Consider the following 17,140-nt stretch of genomic DNA (forward strand, 5'->3'; position numbering starts at 1 on the left):
AATTTGCGAAGCCTTCGAATGCTCCTTACTATTCTAGCCTTCTTAATATGTTCTTAAGATTTTCATCATTTTGTGAGTATTTTTGTCCATTTTCCTAAAAAAATAGATGTTTTATGGTCCGTAAAGCCTTAAAATGTTCTTATATAGTTTGTTCTCATTAAAAAAATACGTGTACCTAAGGATATTGATATATGAATAGAAACGAAATCATTTAAAATTTTAAGAAGTTTCTTTTTTTTATCAACTATACAACTAGTCGTTATCGCTAATTTATTAATATGCTATAATAAAAAATAATACAAATTAATTATAAGATTATGTACTACAGTATAAATTATAAGATTTAATAAAAGAGAAGATCAATTTGTTAACTACATTAATTAATAACTATGATTGATTGCTCTTGTTTGTTGTATCATTGATATTGTCTCGGTATAGTGTGTTAACATATTTCTTAAATATAATTTTTCGTTTTTTTTTTGTTGTTCAGATCTGGTCTGTAGATTACACATTCGTCACTCGATCAACCACCACATAAGTGGAACTTCTAGCTCCAGCCATTGGTGAAACAGGACTGAAAATGACAGACCCGAATGAAGAGATGCTACCCATTTGACGCATGCTCAATCGTCCATTCTCAAATGGCGCCAAATGATTGAAACTACCAATGGAGGTAAACGATTTATCATTCTTTGTTTGTAGTAAGAATCTATTGGCTACTGTCTTTTGTGGGGTTGGATGTCCAGCTTTATCTAAACTATCCATACTGTGACCAACTGATGCTGCATCTGAATCCAGCTCGTATTTTTTCTTGTCACATTGGCGTTTCATGTTATTGTTATTTTCAACGATACAGCTATCGTCTGACGAGTCGCTATTGATGAGATATTGTCTCGACGGCCCGTATTTCTTCCAGAAAGGGTGGTCTTGTGGTGGGATAAGGAATGGTACTGCGAACATCATGATACTGGCAACTGTAGGGATTGCACCAGCAACGTAGAAAGCTACTTGATATGATTTGGAAATGTCGTATAAAAAGCCTAAAGGATAAAATTGATGTAACATCAAGGAAAAGTGCTTTTTTAATGAATCCAATACTTGAAGACGTTTTGTGCAATTTCGAAGCCTATGATAGCACAGTCTTTCTGAAAAAAAAACAAGTAAATTTAAAGATAAAATTCCTTACCTGCCAGTGGAGGGCCCAGCGTTAATGGGATGGACTTGATTCCAAACAGGATGCCAACAGCAACGGCCATTCGATCAATACCAACAATATCACCTGTAATGACTGCAACCTGGCATACGTAACATCCCTCAAAGAATCCAAAAATAGTACAATAGACAAGCAGCCCTGGGAAGCTTTTAAGTAGCGGGCATATAGTGTTAGCGACACCGATCCCGAGCAGACCGATCTGGTACATATAAAGTCGGTTGATGCATTTAAAATCGGCGATTTTACCGAAAAATAAACGTCCGAATGTTGAAGCGACGGACATGAAGCCGATTAAGAGGGAGGCTTTGGACATTGGGATGTCATATTCAAGTGCCATTTGTGTCTAAATAAAAAAGAAATAAATAAGAGTAAAATTAGAATGTGATTCATATGAACTAGCTAGCATGGATATTTAATTCTTGGAAGTGCACTGAAATATATCTCTCTCCCACAGAGAGAATTATTGAGATCGCGGGGTACGTGATTTTATTCAAACTGCAGAGATTTCTTAAAAAACTGTCGCATTTTCAAAAATTGTAGAATGACAAACCGCATTTCGGGGTATTCAGTCAAAAGCACAATTTCCAAACCTCGGGCTATCAGAAGTCCCATTTATTTATCAGAAACAAGAATTCTTGAGCTTACCAGGTGAACAAACGGAACGAAGTATGCCAACATGAAGATGAACAGGGCTGCCGTGAATGCGAGGAAACCTTTATTTTGGAAGACGGTTGTGTCCAAAAGAGGTTGTCGCTGGTCTTTCCTTGCGTTTTTTAACATCCGCTGTAAGACTTCATTCGGTCTGTAAGTCAAACTAATCAAAGCGCAAATCAGAAATAAACCAGTTGTCATTCTACAGGAAGTTCTCCAACCGTAATTCTCAATGACGTAATTGATCACTGGCCCCATAGCCATGGTTCCAACGCCCGACCCGCAGGCGACTAGGCCATTAGCCATTGATAGATTTTTGTAAAAATATTGCGGTAGTATAATGACGGATGGGAAATAACAAAGGCTTGCTCCGACGCCGAATAAAAAGCCTTCTGTTAAATACATTTTGAAGATACTATCGGAAAATGAGGCTAAAAGTGTTCCAACCATGCCGACAAGGGCCCCGATGATGGCGACAGGACGGCAACCAATACGCTCTGATACTGATGTCGCAATTGGGCCAGTACCAAACATAAGGCCGTAAGTGATAGAACCAACCCATGCTGAAAATGAGGAATTACAAAATTTTAATTTGAATTCAGTTAGTTAGATTTTTTTACGAATCAAGGGGTCCCAGTTTGCACAGAACGTCAAAACAATGTTGTTTCAACGTCCGTAAAATCCATCTAACGTTAGATGGACGTTGGAACAACGTTATGTGCCAGTTGGGATGCTGCAGTAGACGTGCATTAGGCTTCTCACACGATTATAATTAATGATTAAAAGTTACTCTATGAGTATAAATTCATTTTTAGACAGCCACTGAGAGGCCTCCCCAGTGGTTTTCATGATGGCGTGATTGGCATTTTTTCAAATTCGTGATTTCGTGATTTAAGATTTTAAAGTGCGTGATTGCGTGATCGGAGGAACCAACGTGATCAACGTGATCGGGATATAAAGGAAATTTAACTCGCGATAACGTGATTTGGAATCTTTTTTGCGTGATTGCGTGATTTGAAAGGTGACTGGAGGCCTCCACTAAGTAAGGTAGAGTAGAGTCCAATAACTTGAAATGCACCTATCGGCTGGAACACAAATTTGTTCGAGTCATTGAAACTCTGGTGTTTAAAGTTTAATTTACTGAAAGAGCCAAAAATATTATGGAGTTAAGGAAAATACAATGAATGTTCGAGTTTAAAGAGACTCTAATGCAAAACTTTTCTTTTAGATCTTCAAAAATAGGAGAACCCCGAGAAAGGCTATCAGAATCTGATTTATTTTTTGTGGAAATTTCTTTCTTTCTTTCTCCAAAAACTCGACAGCGTATCACTGACTTTTCTTCAAAAAATCAATTAAAAGCGGGTTGTCCTTTTTCGTAAATCTCCAGCCAAGCTTATAAAGATTATGTTCATTCATTTCATTTCATTTTTGAGGTGGATTTATTTTCCGTACTTTTCGACTGGCCAAAATAACATCCCTATTTTCATAAAAACCGAAGATGCTTTCACCAGCTATCCTGATCTTTTCCCCGAAAAGAAAATACTGTAGATTTTTGACGTGACATCGATCAAACGAAAACTCAAGTTTTTCTTTGGATTAATTCCAAATCTTCAAAGCTTTAGCGGAAGAAAATGTTTTACTGTTTTTAGGGGGGTTTTGGCTAGTCTACTGTATCAGACCGCTCCGAGCTTTAGGCTGTCCTCTTAAAGAAGGTTTAACGCACGGAGCGAGGGAGATATGACGTAGCCTAGGTTTTGGCCCCTTTGCTTTTTTACACCCTAAAATAAGCAGTGTTTACAAAAAAATAAAACATTCTACTGCGGCATATGATCCACGCTCTTATCAACTTTTAAGGGATGATATCGTTTGAAGGGTGTTTTGATAGATAGAAACCTGTTAAACTTGTTTTGACCTATTTCGCAGACTTTTAAGTAAAAAAATGAGCAGTAGGTTTATCGAGACAGGTGACATGTTGAAAGCTTTCTTCTACACGTTTTTTTAAAAGAACATCCAAAATTTTGAAGCCTTCGGATGTTCTTAACTTTTTGAGTTTTAAGCCTAAAAATGTTCTTAACATGTTCTCATTTTCACCAGAGAAATTCTAAGAAATAGGGTGTTTTTGAGTCCACAAAGCCTTAAAATGTTCTTAACATTTTGGCAAGCGAAGCTTTATGTTCTTATATTGTTCGTTCTTATAAAAAACATGTAATGCGTGAAATAGGGTTCCGCCGATGAAAAAGAAAACATCTACTCAAGGGGAAAATAGGAATAGATTTCTTATGGAGAACAACCGTCTGTCTTATTTGTGACACGAAATCCTATATCTAGAGTTGATTATGGGGTTTTCTTTGAGTGTGTTTTGACGGGTTTTTCTTTGGTCGAGAATCAAACTAATTCAAAATGTTATTATTTTTCGGAAAAGTCTGTTTTAAATAATTCATAAGATAAAGGTAGATTTGATACAAAATTAGAAATAAAGGAACTTGAAAAAAGGGGTTTGCTAATGCGAAATATGGGCCCACGGAAAAAAATTGAGAAAGAAAGTGCTGTTTTACTACTATAACTACTACTATAACTCGAACTACTATAACTCGAATGTCCCCTTAATTCAAACAAGTTTTATGGTCCCTTCAGTTAACAATAGGGGGCACAATAATGTGCTATAAACCTTAATCCATATCTCGATATTTCCTTAACTCGAACAAATTTTTGTTCCCCGTGCTTGTTCGAGTTATGGAGACTCAACTGTATTTTGCCATATTTTTGATAAAATAGCTCCTGAAAATTTCAGTATTGTATTTTGAGTTCAATTAAAAAAAAACTGACACCTGCGGTACAACGAACTTTAAAAGTCCAATTAAAATAAAATACCAATTTAAAAACTCGGTTCCGAAATTGGCAGTCCGTGACCATATTCAGCCATTAACAGCTGATTCAGATCCCGGGGGGGGGGGCACTCGATCTGAAAACGACCATACGTCGTTCGGGCCAAAATTTGGCTTCTAAAATCGGACCTTTACAGTGCAGTGAATTTCCATGAAAAATCATACCCTTACAGTGCACTTTTTCAAAATTTCTCGCCCGTAAGGGGGAAAATTTTCGCAATTTTCCAAGAAAATGTGGAATTTTTCCTTCAAAATTGACCAATTTTGTGCCAATTTTACCAAAAAATTGGCCTTTTATCACAATTTCCTACCCTTACAGTGCAGTTCAGTGCAGTTTTGTAATTTCCTACCCTACTAGCTGAACTATGAAAAACCTACCCTTAACGTCTGGTAGGTCATTTACCTTGAGTGCCCCCCCCCCGGGTTCAGAGCTTTGTCTTGATAAACTTTTGATTATAACTTCCAAACCGAGAATTCTTTTTTCCCCGTGCTTGTTCGAGTTATGGAGACTCAACTGTATTTTGCTATATTTTTGATAAAATAGCTCCTGAAAATTTCAGTATTGTATTTTGAGTTCAATTAAAAAAAAACTGACACCTGTGGTACAACGAACTTTAAAAGTCCAATTAAAATAAAATACCAATTTTAAAACTCGGTTCCGAAATTGGCTGATTCAGAGCCCGGGGGGGGCACTCGATCTGAAAACGACCATACGTTCGGGCCAAAATTTGGCTTCTAAAATCGGACCTTTACAGTGCAGTGAATTTCCATGAAAAATCATACCCTTACAGTGCACTTTTTCAAAATTTCTCGCCCGTAAGGGGGAAAATTTTCGCAATTTTCCAAGAAAATGTGGAATTTTTCCTCCAAAATTGACCAATTTTGTGCCAATTTTACCAAAAAATTGGCCTTTTATCACAATTTCCTACCCTTACAGTGCGGTCCAGTGCAGTTTTGTAATTTCCTACCCTACTAGCTGAACTATGAAAAACCTACCCTTAACGTCTGGTAGGTTTACCTTGAGTGCCCCCCCCCCCCCCGGGTTCACAGCTTTGTCTTGATAAACTTTATATTATAACTTCTAAACCGAGAATTCTTTTTTCCCTGATTGTGAGAGTGATGGCTTGATGTAGATTTTTCTTTCGTCTGACGTAATCCAAATTCAAAAGTAATTGAAATGGTATGGTTTCACTATTTTTGTAAGATTAACAAATTCTGCTTTTTTTCTTGATCGTGACAAGAACAAGATATTCTGCGTGATAGCTTAATGAGGGGTTGCTGTCGGGGGGGGGGGAGTCATCAGGGGTTCTCTTATCGCTTGTTAGGAGATTTCGGAATTATCAAAGTTTTCTTTCCAAATGAAACTCAATACCAAAATAACCTAAATTGTTTGAACCAGGGTAAAAAAATGATAAAAAATTAATTTATCATTATTTTTGGTGAATACTAAATGAAAAGGAAATGTTTTAGGAGTTTTTGTGAAATTTCACTTCTCCTCCCATCTCATAGGTTTGCTAACAAACTTGATTTGCAGGAGGCCTTAACCTTTGACGTAATAAATTTCGATGTTTCTAATATTTACAAAAGAAAGGCAAATTACGTCTGAAAAAAGGTTGTTTTTCATTTAAACTATTTGGCGGCCAAAACATGCTTCGGTTTTTGTTCACTTATCGCCAGTAAAATCACAACCTTCTAAGGTTGCTTACCAAATCTACTGCTAAAATGAAACTTTGTATATAAAAATATTGTCATTTAAAAAATCAACAACAACAAAATCACAAAATTAGACTTGTCTTAAAATTCTTGATCACTTTTCCCACCGAAGTACAATTCATTCGAGCGCAAGCGTGCAACTAGGAAAATACCTACAATCCATGTCATAATATATTTGCACTTTTGGCTAATTTACCTTTTTTCGAAAATTGAAGTTCGAGCGAGAATATCAATTTCAGGCCCTCAACTTGATTTCATCGATTATTTCGATCTAGGGGATTTATTGGTTTCTAGGTTATATTTCAAGCCCTACTGGACCATTTTTAAACTTTTGGATCCTCATTAAAACTCAGAGTTAAAACTCTACCCTTCGAACCTACTTTAGAGCACTTACAAATCGATTGTGGTTTCAAAAAACCCCGGTGAATTTCCCTATTGTGCCAAGTATTTTGTCCCTGATTGTACACTAGAATACCTCTTGAGCCTACCCACGATAAAAAATCATTGAACTTACAGGTCGCTTGCTTGCTTTCTCCAAATTCTTCCAACAATTTTGTAAACAAGATTCCAAAATTGTTCATTGTTCCCAATACAAAGAATTGGACAGAAAAAGCAGCCAAGACAACACACCAACCAAAACCACCATCCGGGGGACTAAATGATGCATATCCTTTAAAATCATCTTCAGATTCTTGGTGTTGTACCCCCGTCTCTGTTGCTTCTTTAGCTGCATCAGTTTTGGTAGTGGACATGGTATGATGGTGATTCTTATCACTGGTCTGGAAATTAAAGAAAATAATAATAATACTACAATTACTAGCCGGTACCCAGCGTCGCACGCCGGTTTAGCTGTTTGCTGAACGCATTTAAAGTCCTTTGAGATGTTGGGAAGGTGGCTTAAACACGATGAAATCAAAATTAAAGGGAATAATTCTCTTCAAAGTTTGACTCTATCCCTCCCGGGTGACGTATCTTTTAACCATATTTTGAAAAAGATTTTTGTGGCAAAAATGATCAGAAAACAGAAAGGGCGTCATTCCCAAATTACACCATACCGGCGACCAGCGACGTCCGAGACGGCTCTGCAATTAGATTTTTTTTCTCGCTTCGCTCGCGTTATATTTGTCGTAGTTCTTGATGTTTAGGAAAACTTTGATGTCAAGATAAGCGGAGTGAAATAATAGAAATGACACGCGATTCGTCGAAAAAAGGCAGCCCGGGGGAGGGGGTACTTAGGCAAGAGAGGGGTATGGGTATGTGTATGTGCCGGCCTTAATAAGTGCCTTTTTTGAAACATGGCAGTTTGAAAAATCGGAAAATCAAACTTCAGTCCCACTAAGAATTGGAAAAATAGGAAAATTTCAACTTTTTGCCCCAGAAAGATAGAAATTTGGTCAAATTAGTTCCAAAGAGTGAATTAAAATTCACACAATTTCCCTTGTTTCTTCTCCTCTTTATTCTGCTAAGGGTCCGAGGGGTAGGGCCGAAAGTCAGCTCGCAACCATAGTCCCCCCGGAAGGCAGCTAGGACACGCAGACAAAAAAGCGTGATAGATAGCGCAATTTTATGTTGCTTTTTATAAAATAACTTCGTCATATAACTTCAATAATTTTTCAAATTCAACAATGACTTAGATTTACAGCAAAATAATTATCGACATACATGTTTAAAGGTCCCTTTTTACGAAGAAAGAATTCTAGTTTTTAGCGCCTTTTGAATGTATTTTTAATGTTGCTGTTGTTCTAACAAACTTGTTATGTGATTCTTGTGTTTTATTTTATATTTGTTCTTTTCTTTAACAGATTCTGTTTAAAAGATTTCTTTTGTTTTGAAAAGAATTCGAATGTCTCAAATCAAATAAGGTCGTTAATTACATTCGAAAACATAAAACAAAAGAAAAGAAAGAAAAAAAAAAGAAAAAGTCTAACCTATCAATCAAAAACAAGTCTTTATAAAACGGTGCGAATATCGTTAAACAAATTTGTGGAGCAAGAACTAAAAGTTATCTTTTGGAAGAACAAAAACATTGCGTGCGAAAACGAAAGTATAACAGACAAACAAACATACAAAACGACATACAGACTACGGCTATTAATATATAGATAAAACATGGAATTTTTTACCATTACACGCTTTTTTTTATAAGAATGATGAAAATGGCCAAAAAATTAAGAATAATGCTAAGAATATCACCATCATGGAATTTAGCTACTCAAGCTAAGATATTCTTTTTAGAGCATTTTCAACTATACATTTCCAATTACCCCTAAGAATGTTGTAAGAATATTTTAGGACGATTTTCTCAAAAAAATTATGAAATAAGATGAAATATGATGAAATGGATTTACACCACGCGAAAATTGATCCATCCAAGGTAGTTCATTATTTTCATGTATGGGCTTTACAATGACCGTCAAGAAATTTGCTCCACTTTTAAGAGGCATATTGCAAACTTGATATCTCATGAAAAGACTAGCACTTGTTCTCAAATTTAGGAGCTACAGTAATCATGTTTTTTTTACTTAGATTTTTCTACAGGTTTACTGAACTTCATAAATAACAAATAAACAGTGTCAAGACCTTCGTGTGATGTTTTTATGGCTATGTTAAATTTTCAAGAAAACATTGTATCGTCCAACAACGAAAATAAGATAAAATTACTGAAAATACAATAACCCTAAAATTCTAATCTAGAATAAACTGCAATTTTCGTATCTCTATCAATAATGTTTCCATTGACATCCGTTCTAGTCTAAAAGTCACTAAATGGAAAAACATCTAGAGCTACAAAGTCTTGCAGGGACAGATTATTTTGTCAAAAATAAAAAAGTTAGAATATTTACTGAAAAATTGTCGATTACAAATTTTGAGAGAAAATAACAAAAAAGAAGATATTTTCCACGAAACTCACTCTAAACGAACGTACATGCCCACAAACTTTTCTGTTACTTTTCCAAATTTAGGATAAAAATTTATTTTTAAGCCGAAAAAAATATATCATGACTTTTTTTTAAATTTTTGGTCACACGACTTTTTTTAAAATCTGATTGGTTGATAAATATCTTTGCCTGATTTTGATTGGTCAAAACCATGTTTTTTCATTTGAGGAAACCCCTGTTTGTTATTCTTCATATATTTTCAATCACGCTTTCGGAGCATGTCTCGTTGAATATTTTATGATTTTAAAAATTTAAATTTTTTTCTTTTCTTTATTTTTTTATCATTTTCTTCTTTTTTTTGACATTTTGAAGCCTTGTCCTATGGGTTTCATCTTCTAGCGGTGAAATTTTTCTTTTCCTGGCCCTTTATTTATAAGAAAGAAACTCATTAGATTATCTCAAAAGGTGGACTGAATCTATTTACACCTTTATTTTTCATCTCTTGAAAAACCTCAAAATAAAAAACTGCCATCACAATCACTTCTAACTGGACATGAAAGATTGCTCCTCCTTATATCAAAGTCAACACCGACAGGAAAAAGGGCCGTAAAACCCGTACGCCATCCCTAGTTACTACTCAAATGTGACAAAACATCAAAACAACATACAAATAATGTACGGCGACTGGCCGACAACCATTAACACTCGGTGAAAAGTATCTTAATGAAAGGGATTTGGACTCGAGTTTAACAGGGTCAAAAGATAACAAATGCCATAAGAGAAATGCTTGATTAAACCTTTCTTTTAAAATTAAAATGCTGCTTACAAAACCCTCAGAACTTTTGTTGACCTCAGCGAACACCTATTTTCGAAATCCAAAATTCAATTTAAACTTTTTGCAGATTTTCCGTGGTTTATAGTCATAGAGTGAAAGCCATATATTTATAATACACGCTTTTTTTTTTATAAGAATGGTGTTTTTTCATTTCATCATGGATATTCTTAACTTTTTGGCGAAAATCATCCAAAAATATTCTTACGGTATTCTTAGGTTAAGATCGAAATTGGCAATCTACAGGTTAAAATGCATTAAAAATGGCATTCTTAGGTTCAGTTGCTAAATTCCATGATGGTGATATTCTTACCATATTCTTAATTTTTTGGCCATTTTCATCATGGACATTCTTATAAAGTGTATTCTTATAAAAAAAAAAGCGTGTACCCAAAGGGCTAGATGTCGTGCTTTAAGCTCTTCCGAGCAAAAAAAAAAGTGAATATCGCCAAAAATACTGCTGTTATTGTTTTCGAAAACCTGCGAGGTTTCTGATTGGTCAAGCTCTAAAATTCTATTGTAAATGTCACGTGACCTAGGTAGGATTTCCTACCTAACTACGGCACACTTTCCAGCCAAAGCACGACATCTAGCTCTTCGGGCCTTATAAATCTATGGTGCAAGCCTCTCCAAAATCCATTGCAACTTTCTATTCTACGAACAAAACTGTCAAAATTTACAACATATCGTTCCAACTTCACTCTTTGAACTACTACCACCTTTTCATGCACCATGTACCAAAGTCTACTTTCTTGATACTAAATACATTTCGAAATATTATCCATTTATTGTTCTGCATCACTTTAAATATTGACTTTTTTTTCAAAAACCACAAAATTTATCTGGAGTCTAGTCATGCGAATTGGCTTGTTTTTGCATTTTTGCATAGTAATATCAGTAGCGGATCTAGGAGATTGAAAATCATGACGAAATATATTGGCACTTTTGGATATTCTAACGTTTTCAAAATTTACAGAACGGGCGAGAATTGCAGTTTCAGTACTTCCACTTTGTTCCATTGGATTTTTCGATTTGGGAGGGGTTAGTGTCTTCCAGGCTATTTTCTCAGCCTTATTGCAACATTTTCGAGCTCTTAGATGCTGAGATCCTACTCTTAGGTTCCAAATAAACGCCCCCCCCCCCCGCTTGTAAATTTTCCAACCCCCTGGACCTTATTAGGACCCCCCACCCCCGTTTATTAATCTCTAAGAATCTTTTCAGCTGTCAAAGACAAGGCCCCTTATTTTGCTCTAAATAGCCTGATTTTAGCCTAATTTTACCTTATTTTTGGGTTTCAGAAGTACAATTTCCAACCCCCCCCGGCAATTAGGTCCCCCCGTTTATTAAAATCTAGAAAATTTTCCAACCCCCCCCCCCCCCCCCCCCCCCGTTCATTCGAACCCCACCCGTTTATTTGGAACCTAAGAGTATAAGTATAAGGAGTACAAGTATCATGTTAAAACTCTAGCAAAATGGTCAAAATTTTTCACGCCACTCGTTTTTGTGATCTTATAGACCTAATTGATCAGTTAAAAAAGTTAGTTTAAAGTTAGTCTGTGCACACGAAGAACATTGTAGCACTATAGGCGAGACCAATTTAATTTGTTGTTCTACGGGCCCGACCGACCCTTTTTTTGCTAAAATCAAAAAAATAATGATATCGAATTTCCACTACAATATATTTTACACACTAGTTATTTGTAAGAATTAAACTTGAATAAAGCTGAAAATTAATTCAAGAAATTGAAAAATCATAAAAAGCATTCCATACACTAAAATTTTATTATGATCTTCATCGAAGATAAAAAACAAAGTGAATTTTTGATCCAGATACTTTTTGGAAAATTTTCACGGTACCTTACCAACCCTGATAAATGAAATATTTATTCTTATTTTGCCGACTGACCGACCCATATTTTTCTAACGATCTGTCCGTAGAACAACAAATTAAAATTGGTCTCGCCTAAAACCGTTTGCCATGATTAGATATTGAAAAATAATTTCGGCTAATTTCAACCTGGTTGCTTATAAAAAAAGTGTATCCTCAATGTGAAATCACCTTTCCCAAGATCTTGGCCCCAACGCATTTTTACCGATTCACACGTGGTACTTTCGCTAAGCGAAACACTGCAGCTCCATTTTGATGATTCCCCTCTAGGGCTCTGTAAAAAAAACGCAATATTTAAGATTTCCAACAACCAAAAGCAGGCATTTCCCATCCCGTTTGGTGTTTTGGGTTTTATCCTCGTCGCCTAAAGAATTACAATAGAAATCTCTTAGGAATTCCTCGAGGGAATTCTATTGTAATACACTCGAAACAATCCCACAATGCATCGCTTATTTAAAAAAATCAAAAACTCCGATGAGGTCTATTAAAAAAACGCAGCACTAACAGCTCAACCAGCCCTCCCCTTCTGAAAACTTAATTCTCTTAACCCCCTCTCTGAAATTTTTTGAACATCGCTACCCCCCTCCCTTACTAAGGTGTGGTGTGTGAACTATGAAACTTGTTTCAAATTTGTGGTTAGACAGACCAGTAATACCGGTTACATATGTGAAACTTTTTCTTTTGTATCTTAGCTGGCTGTGTCTGTTTGCTTGGAAGTTGACATTCCGTTGATGGAAGTTGACGTTCTGTAAACAGTATCGTGACTGTATTCATAGGAATATTCAATTTTTAAGTGTGAGTAGCTCTGCAATGTTAAACTAGAATTCAGTGTTTTCAAGTTACATTAGATAATTGATTCTAATAGATCATTTTTAAGAATCGTTACCTTGAAAATGGAATAAAATAATGATAGCTAGATTCTTTTTTACCAAGTTACTCTTAACCTTTCCAATTAAACGGGGTCAGAAAGACGCTGAGTCTTAAAAATCGACGTTTTCTTATCAAAATGCGGTTTCCGCTGAACACACATAACCGTTGAAAGACGGCCTGTCATCACAGGTGGGAATCAAAGTCAAAGTTTATTTTTGGATAAAATCTTTTAATTTAAAATTGAAATCGATACTTTTACAAAAGATTAGAAAACTTAGATCGTGATTTTTAACATGACTTCCAATTTGCCACTTTAATCATTTTAGTCTCATGGACTCATAAAAATCTCCTTTATTTCATTTACCCCTTTAGTCTTGTTTTAGTAAGCAGGAAGTTTCTCTTCACTGACCTTTCTATACTATTTTTTCTTTTTGGTTGAGTTGCAGGATACTCCATGGCCCATTTTTGCAGCTAATGACGCTTTCAATGAGCACCATGTCACCACTTTAGACTAGGTACCTTCATACGGCATGGGTTGACCCCGGTGAACGTTCAGGCTCGGATACAGAGGGAGGCTATAACCAATGGAGGAGAGCGCACTTTATTATCGTATTACTTTATATGGAAACTAATTACTCTCCATGAATAAGATTGCGAGTTGGGAGTGGGAATCGAACCTTAGCCGCCAACCAAGGTGAATGAATACTATACCACATAGTTGCTTTTTTAGCGTCCCTACATGACATAGCTTTCGTTGCTTGTAAAAAAACAAGCTCTTGTATAAAGAATCCGATTAAAAGTTTAAAAAAATCCAGTCAGAATGAATCCTTCTCAAAACAGATCATCCGTTCTGCCCCTGTCATGCTTTGCCCAAAAAAAGTATGAGGCAAGTGTGATTTCTACGGAGCCATGGCATTTTTAGATTGAATACGTGACGTACGCGGAGTACCAGAATCTGCTCAGAGATTAGTTTTCCATATACGCCTCAAAGGTTTTTTTTTCAACCCTTACGGTAATCAACTACGTTGACGCTCTCTTATTCAACGTTCTTCTATTGGCCTTTTCCAGCGAAAATCTGAATATGGGGGTGAAGGATATAATATTTTTTGGAAATTTATCCCCCTGGACATTGTAACTTTTACCTCTAAACAGAGCAAGTTTACTCCGGACAAGGCCTCCGGACAAGGACAAGGCCTCTGGACAAAGCAGATTTTGTATTTTATAAATGTTGATATATAGTTCACTATATCCTTCACCCCCCCCCCCCGTGTACAAATATTTTCTGGAAGAGCCTATTCGATACTCAATATTGAAAGCCACCCTCAACAAGAGAAATGCTAACGACACTCTACCATTCGATGCGCTTCTCTTATCCCAGATGGCACACAACGTTGTTTCAACGTTCATCTAAAGTTATATGGACCTTGTGAATATTAGAAAACGTTGAAATGACGTTGTGTGCCAACTGGGATTCTATGAAAATCAAATATAGAAATAAAAAAGACTGTTAGTATGTCTCTAACTTACTATTGATTGATCTTTATGGGTTAGGCCGCGGTGGCGGTGTTGTATTTGCTGATGGTGTTTTTGGGTGTGGCACCCGAAATGCATTTAAATTGTCCGTAGTGTTTTTCCTTCACATGGTGTTAATTTTCGGACAGTCAAGAGAGATGTTAATTCTTTGAATGCATGTAAAAGAATGTGAAACTGCAATTGGCAAAAATCTATTTTTATTTGTTTCTTGTGTTATTGACGTCAAATTGATAAAATGACGTCACTAAGTAAAAAGTTTAGGTTATTTGTAAAATTTTCATTTTAATTATTATTTGACGTCAAAATTTTCTGATTCGTTTATTTTTACATTATATTATAATTTTTTTATTATTCCTTTATAACGTTATTAGATGTCGGGCGTTTGTTACACGTTTTTACAACGTTTTGTGCCGGCTAGAATCTCCGACCTGCAACGCGATTTTAATTTTTAGATTATCTGATATTTCGATGGAGGGGTGGCGACCGCCCACGCTAAAGCTCTAAAGGAAGCAGGTCAATTTACCATCGGTTAGGAACGATAACCGGCCTTCTGTACACTGCATTAGCTTTGGAATGTTTCGGTTGGACCCGCTAAACCCCGAACACGAGGGCTGCAATAGGCTCCTGCTTATCTTCTAGCGAAAAAAAAGTTTCTTATAGATAGGAAGTATATATCTATAGAGGTCTGTGATTTAGGCTAGGGCTGCAAAATCTTTCACGCGGTTTGGCGTAATCCAAACCTCAATCCAAATCTTTAAGATGTTTAAATTTTTTCCCGAAATTCAGAGCTTTATTTTGTTGGAAAAAAATTCTACATCGGGCGAAAAAAAAAATGTAGTGTTTCCGGAAACCGGCCGGGTGAAAAAAAAAGATTTTTCTGACCCGGCCGCAGACTATGGGGGTATTATGGTTCATCATGAAGAAAATCAAGTTATCAAACGTCGTTTGGTTAGATATCCCCGCTTGTAAATCAAGTTTTGTTCGTTAGTAGTTGATACATTAGTATTTCATTACTTTATACTGTTTACTGTTTCATAAAAGTTATCTTTAAAGTTCTATATTCAACAATGATCTTAAGTTATCAAAAATAGCAAAAAAAAAATTTTCCGGCCGCGGCCGCATGAGAGCTTTTTTCCTTCACCTGCATTTTGGAAACACTACATTTTCGCCTCGGGTGCCAAATTTGGCTGAATAACAGTCCGATCCTCGCATTAGCCATATCCCTTTAGAAAGAGTAGAGTGCGGTATGCGAAGAATGAATGATCTGTTATGAAATAAGTTTGGTGGGTGCTACAGGCGGCTATTTTGTCAAGGGAAACGAAAACTGATCAAAACTGAAGCAAAAATCAGGCTTTTCTGTTAATGTAACTGTTTTACCTAACTTTTTTTAAGAAGTTCTCACAAATAGGAATTATTTAGTATGTAATACTCAGCTAGCTACTATCATTGCGCAAGCTTACGTGCATAAAACAATGCATCAAAAATCGAACAAGAAAATTTCATTGATTTTTAATCAAGTGGCAATTTTTCTGCCGCTTTGATATTTAGCACCTTATTTAAAAATATGTTTTAGAAGTTTTAGCAGAACATCAAATTTTTATTTCTTTATCTAGTTCTTTGCTTTTTATAAATGATAGCTTGCTTTTTTTGTCACTAAAAATATTGCTGAGAAATCATGTCAATTCCCTGTTAGTACTACCCCTTTCAAACGACGGCGTTTGGTTATAATTTTTTTGAATTTTGTTGAAAATTGGCTCTGAATGAGACTGAAATTCTATAAATTGAATTGACTGAATTTTTCGGCTCGAAAACTATGGAATTTATATCCCCAGCCATAAAAACATGGGATTATTAATCCCCATTGATTATTGGTCCGATATTTTTACCCCCCCACTTTATTAAAATATCCCACCGGGTCTGTGAGAAGGGGGTGTCTAGGGATCAAAGATTCGCTAGAGTATACTAGCAGTCTAAGTTTACTATACTGGCAGACGGCTATGTAAACAAAGTGTTTTGAACGAAATTTGTCCTTACCCAACAACATATTTCTTCATACAGTCTCATTCTTGTGTAATAAATCACCAGGGATCTTCTTTAAAATCACAGAAAATTCGATTTATTTCAGCCTTTACTCTAACCTTTTGTTCCAAGTAAGTTTGAAAATTTAGAATTCTTCTTTCTGTCAGTGTTTATGCATCCACATCGACACTTGGGACAATTGACCCTAAGAATCAACTTCTTTTTTAATACACCATCAATATGATGAGCGCTTTTAAAAGGAGATCAATCTTTACAACACTGTATCAAATAACTTGTTTCATTTCCGCTACAAAATTTCTATAAACCTCCTTTCAGTATTTGAACTCTCTTTCAAAAAGTTTGGACTACAATCCCTGACCCGATCAGTAGCGAGTTTATTTATCTGTGTTTTTCTTCGTCGGAGACGGTGGTTTGTCTGTCTTACAATTTGTCTAAATCCTGACAGGCTGAAGACGACTGTATCAGCACTTTTACCATCCTCGATTTTGCTGGTCTGAACTACGGGTTTTTCCAAATCGCTTCATTATTTCAGTATTAGTCGCTGCATATTTGCTTTCGCTCTCGGGTCGAAGGCCAACAAAAAACTGACATTAACATATTGATAATAGCAGCAGGGATTTTCCAAGAGTTAATCAC

The 17,140-nt window shown here is 35.9% G+C and overlaps 1 protein-coding gene across 2 annotated transcripts; it reads right to left on the reverse strand.

Moving 5' to 3' along the window:
* Positions 1-210: 210 nt before the first annotated feature.
* On the reverse strand, positions 211-16,543 carry LOC136805918 (monocarboxylate transporter 10-like). Of its 2 annotated transcripts, none has more exons than XM_067062493.1 (5): positions 16,499-16,543; positions 6,977-7,241; positions 1,859-2,427; positions 1,187-1,556; positions 211-1,040 (listed from the first exon to the last, which is right to left on the reverse strand). In XM_067062493.1, exons 1-5 carry the CDS (start codon positions 16,526-16,528, stop codon positions 505-507), a joined length of 1,770 nt encoding a protein of 589 aa, XP_066918594.1. In that variant the 5' UTR covers positions 16,529-16,543; the 3' UTR covers positions 211-504. The 2 variants fall into 2 exon arrangements, with proteins under 2 accessions (XP_066918594.1, XP_066918593.1); XM_067062492.1 differs by lacking the exon at positions 16,499-16,543 and adding an exon at positions 14,459-14,607.
* Between the last annotated feature and the right edge of the window lie 597 nt (positions 16,544-17,140).

The sequence above is a fragment of the Clytia hemisphaerica genome, unplaced genomic scaffold, assembly GCF_902728285.1.
Source record: "Clytia hemisphaerica strain Z4C2 unplaced genomic scaffold, Clytia hemisphaerica genome assembly, whole genome shotgun sequence".
NCBI classification, from domain to species: Eukaryota; Metazoa; Cnidaria; class Hydrozoa; order Leptothecata; family Clytiidae; genus Clytia; species Clytia hemisphaerica.

What these genes read in the sequence shown, in the direction of transcription:
- LOC136805918 (XM_067062492.1), bottom strand. Translation starts at nt 14,542, where the DNA reads ATGCATTTCGGGTGCCACACCCAAAAACACCATCAGCAAATACAACAC. An exon ending in CCCATAAAGATCAATCAATA is followed by an intron (nt 7,242 to 14,458) that starts GTAAGTTAGAGA and finishes TTTAATTTCCAG; the next exon opens with ACCAGTGATAAGAATCACCA. An exon ending in GCTGGGCCCTCCACTGGCAG is followed by an intron (nt 1,041 to 1,186) that starts GTAAGGAATTTT and finishes TTTATCCTTTAG; the next exon opens with GCTTTTTATACGACATTTCC.